This window comes from Ostrea edulis, chromosome 8, assembly GCF_947568905.1.
Source record: "Ostrea edulis chromosome 8, xbOstEdul1.1, whole genome shotgun sequence".
Classification (NCBI taxonomy): Eukaryota; Metazoa; Mollusca; class Bivalvia; order Ostreida; family Ostreidae; genus Ostrea; species Ostrea edulis.
The window spans coordinates 32,917,012-32,926,340 of NC_079171.1; the positions used below are offsets into that span (position 1 = coordinate 32,917,012).

The 9,329-nt window shown below is 33.5% G+C and overlaps 1 protein-coding gene across 1 annotated transcript in view; it reads left to right on the top strand.

Annotated features, from left to right (window-relative positions):
* LOC130049562 (uncharacterized) overlaps nt 1-9,299 on the top strand; it is a 29,937-nt gene extending 20,638 nt beyond the window's left edge. The window contains exons 6-8 of the mRNA XM_056147383.1: nt 1,476-1,530; nt 2,922-2,987; nt 6,794-9,299. Coding sequence (XP_056003358.1) covers nt 1,476-1,530; nt 2,922-2,987; nt 6,794-6,804 — 132 coding nt within the window. The 3' untranslated portion in view covers nt 6,805-9,299. The remainder of the gene's footprint in view (nt 1-1,475; nt 1,531-2,921; nt 2,988-6,793) is intronic.
* The last annotated feature ends 30 nt before the right edge of the window (nt 9,300-9,329 follow it).

Consider the following 9,329-nt stretch of genomic DNA (forward strand, 5'->3'; position numbering starts at 1 on the left):
CGAATCCAATCCAGGAATTATGTTTACGGGGGCGCCACTTTATGAGGCAGGGGGTCTGGGGACCGCCTTGAGGTGGGGGCCATGGGGACAAAACCCCCGGAAGCTTCTGGGTTTTAGAAATTTTATAGGGCTTGAAATATGTCTCCTATTTAACCATTTCTACTATTTTATATAGGTGAAATTAAAAATGACGCAAATTTTAAGGGTTTTTCGAAAAAATTAAGTTCTTCCAATAAAATAATTCAAGAAATCAAAAGATTTTGTCATTTATTTCTCCGGGAGTGCAATAAATTGTTGCTTCTTTTATCGTTTAGTACATTTTTTAGACAAGATACCACAATTTACCTTAAATCAAAAAATTAAGGTGGGGGTGGTTGTGCCTCCCCCTTCTTAAATCCGCCACGGAGGGGGTCCTTCTCCAACCTTTCTTTACGTGTGGTGTACTTTACTTATGAAGTTACTTTGTTATATCCAAATCTCTTTATTTTTTCATGTAAAGGTCGACCTATTAGCTAGGCACTTTTTATGGTAGCGATAAATGGTATCGAAAGTGCGAAACCCAGGAATTGGACCGGTATACTGAACAATCAAGGGGTTCCACGATTTTAGGGTTTGGGTAATTGTGTAGGTGGGGTTAAATTTTTGTACTTATCAGAACAAGTTGTAAATGTCTCAATCGACATATTAGAGGTTAAAGATATTAAGCCAGTATTCAATTAACTTTATTTTATATCGATAAAAAAGAAGTTTAGCAAATGATATTCATGATAGAACAACCGGTGTCTACAATGATGTACTGTCATGATGTAAATAAAAAACATTAGTGCAAGGACTAAATTTATGGTTCGGAAAACTAAAAATATTTAGCAGGAGTTTTGAACAAATCCGGATATGAACCAACTAATTGAAAAATATTCTTAATTATATGAAGTAAATATTGATTGCTACCGGCGTCGGGCAATATGCAGGTAGTCTTGAGATTTAACTTAAAGTCGCTCATTACACAATTTTTTTTATTTAATGGCTCGTTTAAATACTAAACTAAAATATAAGTAAGATTTCACCATCGAAAAAGTAATTCAAGCTCTCAATCATTTTATCTGATTACGTCTTATCCGAATTGATAAAAATGTGTTTTGTTTGCAAATAAAAGCTCTACAGTCCAAATTTTGCTGTGATTTAGTGCATGATACAAGTATATTTTAAAGAATATATCTATGAATGTTGACAACATTGTTTGGTAATATTAGAGGTAGAATGAAATAGGTCATTAGGGTGTTGTCATAATGAAATAGTCAATGTCTGAGATCGTGTACTGTCATAATTAACAATTTCTTGAGAGAAAGAAAGAAAATTCAATATTGTATACAATATCTTTGATGAACTATGACATTTATAGATATTTTCATATAATGATTAACGTTTAATATGATTCATTCAGAATTTCTTCTACGTTAAAACTCCTATATTCACAGATTCTGACAGCGATAACAACGATGAAACGTGGTTTAAAAAGCTCAAATAAAGGTGGTGAGTTGATTATGATATTGAAATAGGTCAAATTAACTGCAGATCTGTACTGCTTGGATTCGGAGAAGAATTAAATGTAAATATACTTAACATTCTTTCCTATCACCTACGATCGTGCTGGAGGAATTGGGTGTAAATTTTAAAAACATATAAGATATAGGTATGAATTTATATATTTTGTAGTTTATCACCAATATGTCACTTCAAGAAATCGTGTTTATGTAGATTAAAATTACATCCAAATATGTTCTATGATGTGAAAACGCATGATAAATAATCTCTATAACTGATCATGCACACTTTCATAAACAGCTTGAATACGTCAGTCATTTAACGGACTATATAGACTTATTCGTCCGTCCGTCTGTCTGTCTGATAGCTGCGCTCGGGAAACTTTAGAAATGTAAAAAAAAAAAAAATTACAACAAAAAAGAAAAATAAATAAATATCAAAACTGGTTTTCACGGTCCTGTTTTAATGATTAAGATTCATATCGTAATTCGTTTGCTTTATACCTCCTTTAAAGACCAAAATATGAACTTTAAGCTCATGTCTATATATATCGCTGTGGAAAACATGAAAGTCCATAGCCTGTTCATAGATCAGTGTAAACACATACTGCATTTGTGCGGGAGTGTTGCTAAACGTTGAACCGAAACAAAACGGAACAGAACAGAAAAGGAATTGTGAATTAATACAGATTACAGAATGTATTTAACAATGTCAGCGTATTGTAAAATCACAAGGATTAGTATGAACAAGGGAAGCAGAAATGTACGTAATATTACATTGAGAAATATACAATTTATATATCTTTAGTTTTCTGTTCCGTTCCAAGTAATTGCTCCTTTGCCGAGCCCTCGTCAGTGAGAATCACGGGGCTTTCGGAGATTACTTTAAAACGGAGGTCCTGTGTCGCGGCTAGCGTTGACACGTTAAAGAACCCTCACTGCTACGGTCATGAGCGTTAAGCATAGGTATAAATGTGTGGTATTTCACCTACAACTGGTAGTGTATCAATATGAGTGAAACGTAAAGCAACCAAGCGTTCCGTTTTTATTCCGCGTTTCAGCAACATCCTGTGTTAGGGCGCTAGCTCTGCAATCAGGATGTTTTCAATTACTGTTTCTCAGCAGTGTTCGGAAATAACGAGAAAGTCATCACATTTTCGGATATAACCTTAAAAAGGGGACTCTTAACTGTTACAGTCTTGAGCGTCAACTATAGGGTAAACTTTGAGGCACTTAGCCTATACTTAGTGACATCTCCATATAAGTGAAACATTCTTGACTTGGACGTAAAACAACAAAACAAGTAACGGGTATATCCCGCGGCGTGGACGGTGGATGTGCTTGTTAATTACAACGTTAAATATATTGTATTCACTTTAGGTTTCCGCACATTAAGGAAAATGGATTCTCTGGAAGATACTTCGTCAAGGGATTCCGAAAACTACGGTATGCCTATATATTTACTACATTCATACACCTTTTTATATTCACAGAATGATATACTAGTACAGGCCAGACAGCAGGCGGTGCTGGGAATGCCTTTAAAAGCGTTTAAAAAAAAAAAAAAAAGAATCATCCGGAGAAATTGGACAGGGGTTCACCAGTTCATGAAAGTTTCATTCAGAGATCTTACATGTTTATGACGGACATTTGAAATTTGAGAGTTCATAATTGTCTTCCTTATTTTATTAGTCATGCAAATTCCGTGAAGATCGGACATCGAATAGTTGACGCGTACGGCAGGGATGTTTCAAGCAATAAGCTTTTTTTAAAAGTTGACAAACCAATGGTACTTTGTATCTTTTATTTGTTATAGTTAAAAAAGATATATATATATATATATATATATATATATATATATATATATATATATATATCACGACACTGTTGGTTATTTAAAACTCAAATTTTCTTTATCAAGAGACATATATTGCATAAACAAATAACACACACCACGAAAAAACGACAAGTATCAATAATCTACATTGGTAACAAGAATGATACACTGTTGTACTGGGTGATAAAAATGGTGGTTTTGTTGTAAAGCGTGTTTACTGACGTCATATAGTGTAGAGAGTTTGTACCATGGTCGGGTCGGGATGAAAATAGATTTTTTTTTGAAAATTAAAAAATCAGAAAAATTTATAGGGAAAAGTTCCAAAACAATGTGATTATGAAATAAAATGGTGGGAAGATAATGATATGGAGTGATTAAGTTCAAAAGAATATTTGGTAGTCCGTAGTACCATTTTAGGATCGTTAGGATACAGGTACAAGAAACACTGGTTTCCACTTCTATGACAAATAATTATTAGCTAAATAAATTAGAGTCCCTCTCCAGTGTATTATATTAGTCAGCCATCAAACTTTTATCATTTGTTATTCACGTAATTCATACGCCAATTGTTCATATTTTTCTCAAGATATTCACATGCTCCCCAATACCGGCAATCATTTGTAAACATGATCGATGATTACAAATCTTCTTAAGAACCAATGAACCAGATGATTTGAAATTTATATGAGAGCTTCCTGACATAATGTAGATTAAATTTTGTCAAAATCATGGCCCCAGGTGTAGAGTTGGGTCATAATAGGGATCAACGTTTTATATAGGAATATATGGCGAAAATATTTTTAAAAATCAAAAATTGAAATTCCTACAGTTTAGACAGTTTTAATGTACATGTTTTTAGTTTAGTATATGTACAGTGTGTTTGCATGTATATGATGTATAGTTTATTCTTTTAAAGCTTTTTATATTATACATGTACAACGCCATTGAATGCAAGGTGAAGATAACGAACAGTAACCAATCTCATAACTCCTATAAGCAATACAAAATAGATAGTTGGGCAAACACGGACCCCCTGGACACACCAGAGTGCCTAGGAGGAGTAAGCATCCCTTTTGACCGGTCACACCCGCCGTTAGTCCTATATCCTGATCAGGTAAACGGAGTTATTCGCAGTCAAAATCAGTTTGCCAAGAACGTTTTAACAATCGGTATGAAACACGTCAGACAGCATTTGAACCAATGCGAGGTTGTATTGACGAACTAGATCGTTATAACGACCATAGAATTTGCGAAATGCTGACTTCAATTGAGACTGTTGAAACTCCTGTACCATCAACTTGTTTGTCAGTAGCTTACCTCGATTTAAAAACTGACTATACGCAGAACAAGCTCTTGCATATCGAATCAGTTGAGATATATAAACACCATATGTAGGTGATAATGGAATATTGCTACATAAATATGGGAAGTTGACGATGGAGAAAGTGAAATCATCCCGTTGTCATACAGTTGAGTTGTCAGTTTGCCGTTAATGTCTACTTTCAATAAAATATCTAAGTATGAAGCAGAAGTGGATAACTCTGTGGTGTCCTTTATTTCGAGCTCACAGGGATATATCAAATTGACATTTGAACGAAAGCTATTATTGTTAATAGACAAAACGTCATCGATATATCTAATTGTCGAATTGAAGACCACAGCGAGATATTTTTTCTTCTCACGTAGAAGTTTTTGAAGAAATTCTGCTCCATATGTATATAGAAACAGGTCAGCTAACAAAGAAGCACAATTCGTGCCCATGGGAATTCCAACAGACTGTTGAAAGACCTGATCACCAAAGACCACGACGGTATTGTCAATGAGGAACTCTAGCATATTTTTATTTCAACTTCAGAGTACTTGTGCGTGGAATCAGAGTGGTGTTTAACAAAGTTAAATCAAGCGTTAAGTTCGGCGTTAAATCAAATAAAAACAGTTTCAGTTTTTGAAATTTACAAGAAAGCTTCCTTTAGAGTAGAGTCCGGTTTCTTCTAACCATGGTTCCCGGGGTAGGGTCGTCTTACATGCAGGAAAATAAGAAACAATTTAAAAATATTTCCCGATGAACCGCTAGGCTAGAAAAGTTGGGTTAGGCCACAGTAGCGGATCATAGTTTACATGCAGATATTCTAGAATATCTTTTGAAGAAAAACAGAAATAGATTGTTGCCCTTGAAGTTGGGTGGAGCCACAAAAGGGGAGGATAATTTTACATAGAATAGGCCCACGAGTAGTGATAAGCAAATATATTCAGTTAGTTCAAATTCAAGTTTTATTCTAATATAATTTTAGGGACGCCAGGGTGGGTTGGGGTCGCAGTAGGAAATCAGAGTTTTATATCGGTTTATACAGGGAATTAAATTAAACAGATTCTGCTCAAGAGTAGTGGGGCCTCACTAACTCATATCCAAATACAAATGTTCCCACGTTGAGATTATTTAAGTATTTTAATGCGCACTTGACTATATTCGGGGAATTATTGTTTTACTACGATTTTCTGTCCTTGCTGATGTTGATTGAGTGGTACGGAATAAAGCTTTCATATCTTATATGCATATTTCCTGTGATAAGATCTTTTCCCTGTTTGCCTTGTGATCCTGATATTGGAGTTTGACCTACTTTTATACGGAAACTTGCCTTATTCAATACCCCATGACTTATTTATAATAATACTTTCATAATTTGCATATAAATTGCCTTTAGTAAGGCCTTACATATCATATATGATCTATGGCCTTCTAATCTTGACCTTGGAGTTTTGAACAAAATTTCAAAAAGTTTACCTTACTCTTATTTTTTAGTAGTGAATGATGGGACTCTGAAATATCATATACTGATTTTGACAACGGATAACTCCGTTTACTTGATCAGGATATAGGGCTCACGGCGAGTGTGACCGGTCGACAGGGGATGCTTACTCCTCTTAGACACCTGATCCCACCCCTGGTGTGTTTAGGGGTCCGTCTTTGCCCAACACTCTATTTGTATTGCTTATGGGAGCAATGAGATTGATCACTGTTCGTTATCGTCCCCTTTCGTATGTGTTTCTTGTAAAAAAAAAAACAACAAAAAACTTTTCTTATATTTAAGTGCTATCGTTGTGACTTTAATCGTGGAATTTAGGAAAATAACATCTAAATATTTCCTGAACTATTTAAGGTTGGGCTTTCATCTTCTGTATGTAGACGAACTTTAATTTGTTACCATGTTTGACCTTGTGACTATGACCTTAGAATTTGATCCAAATTACAAAGTTTTGATTGAACTAGGAACCGTGCACCTTCTTGGTGAGTCTATGACGGGCGTTTAAAACAAACAATGATAGCTCGCAAACGAGGATATCAATTCCCAATTTGTCTAAATACAACCAAATGCAACGATTTTATTTTATAAAAGTATGCAATATTTCATTTCAGATTCGGATTAGAACTACCATATGATCCACAGATTTGATTTTACATCTGCTATAGATAAATAGTTCGTTCACAAGGAAATAAAATTATGTGGTATCCTAGTGTATCAAATGCTAAGTGACTAGACAGAATGGTGCTGTTCATGCTGTAAGACAATCTTTAATGTTTCTGATGTATTTGTTGTTTATGTCCATCGATGTAGAGGTAACCTCTATGATTATTAAGAAAGTTTAACGATTCATAAGAAAAAGGTATAGAACGAAGATCTGGAATAATACAGGATTCTTTCCCCAATTTATATTAAGTATTTCAAAATTTACTAACTGAAAGACATTTTCATGAATGAAAAATGTACATGTGATGTAATTTACACGTTCAAATTTGTTTGATAAGAAATTTCCTTATATTTCATTTTGATATGATGATGGGGGTTTGTTTTGGAAATAATGATTTGTTTCCATGGAAACAATTTTGCGAAATAATGGTCATCTTTTGAAATTTTCTCCCATTTATTTGACAAATACCGAGTCACAAAATTATTTCTTGCATGTCTTAGTTTGAGCAGTATCCAGAGAAAGGACTTCATTTTCCGGTTTTTTTTAAAATCTTTTTTTAATTAATCTTTTTAATTTTTATTTTTATTATGTTATTATGATATTGCATGAAATTTAGTCGAATCTGATTGGTCGACAAGCATTTGAAAACGACATATTGTTGTCCTCTGAGAACAGAAACCACACCTTGGGGTGTTGATATTTAGCAACGGGAATCAATGCTTGAGAATGGGTGATATTTGGAAAAATATCACATGCGCACATGTTGTGTGAGTACCATTTACGTGACCGTCAAATTAATATCAACGGCCGTAAATGATAAGTAAAAAAGATATTTATATTCTCATTTTAATGAAATTTTGAATTTTATTATGTACATCTTATTTCATTTGAGTTATGGTATTTTTTCTTTCTTTTTATTTCAAAGGGTCTTTTTGGTTTTGTTTTGATGAAATACGTTACGAAATATTTTCGCTTGACATGGTGTGTTTTGCGTCATTATATTATGACGACACAATCAAAAGTTTTCCGTCTAGCTAATGCAAGATTAACTCTAATCGTAAATGAGAGACTACCGGCTTATGACGTAATCCTTCTATTTTTATTGCAAGTATCTCCTTGCGATTTCAGCGTCCTCACCGTGACGTATAGAAAACAACTTCCAGACATGTAGGGAAAACACTTTTGTTTTGGTACATCTCAATGAAAATACAGACATAGGAATTTAAGAATGCTAACATTTCAAAGAAATTACACTATCGGAATTTGGAGATCGAGATTTACTGTCTTAGCCGACAGAATAGTTCCTTCTACTGTGGCGACTACGAATTTCAAACCATTTTCTTTAAAACAAAATCTAGATTGCAGCTGATTTATGAAAAATAAAAAAAAATGCGAACTGATCTTGTGAGTTCTCAAACAGATACATGTAAGTTTCCAAAAGAGTAAATATTGCTGTTGTAGATCTTAAGTCTTTACGACCGTTAGATTTCTAGTACTCTTATGATGTACATGTATACTCTAACGTGTGTAATTGGGATCACTTATAAAGTTGAGTAGTACAAACAGTAACATGATATGGTGACATCTTCTAATATCATTTAACAACATTTTGATATAAGACAACCGGAGAAACTTTAAAAAAAACATATTTGTTATACGACTTAGGCCTACCTCTTCCGCTGCTTCATTCTCGAAACAGAGCAGCAAATATTTTGATAGATTTATCAAATCATGAAAAATGTATATGTTTCAGGGAAGGTAAATCAGAGTGCTTTAGTACTTGTATTTAAATTGTTAATCATATTAAGAAATTTAACTTCCGGGCTTTTGAGTACAACTGCGCAGGATGTTATAACTAAGCATTTACTGGTTCAATACTGATCCCATTGATGCAGACATATTACATACCTATTAATTAACCCTATCCAGTTAAAAATGTGTCAATTATAATTTTGAAAGAGTTTTGCTGGGACTATATGTTGTGGCGGAAGGATTGATTAATCAAAGCGTTCAAAATGTGCTTGATATTGCAGTTACTGGTTCGTCTAATATATCTTCTATTTCGATACTCCTATACTTGTATTTCAGTTTTATAATTTATAAGATGTTGAGACTTGGAACTTGACTAGTTCACATGTTGTAATTCATTAATTTGGTTGATAAATTTTTCGAAGCAGAACACTGATTTTTGAAAAAGTTTAAATCAATTTACTCAAAATCTTGTATAAAAATTTAGTATATTCGCAAATAATTAAAAACTTGGTCTCTAACACCAACTTTTTAAAGTTCCATTTTACATCTTAAGACACGAACTTGAACATTATGTGAAATATTAGATATTGACATTCCTCCTAATATGTCCTTTTAAATTCTAAAATTTGATAACAATTTTTTCGTATATCTAGTGCAAAAAGGTCAATAAATTTTTAATGCAAAAAGGTCATATTTAGAACACTATAACAAGCGTTACTACTCCAGTTTTT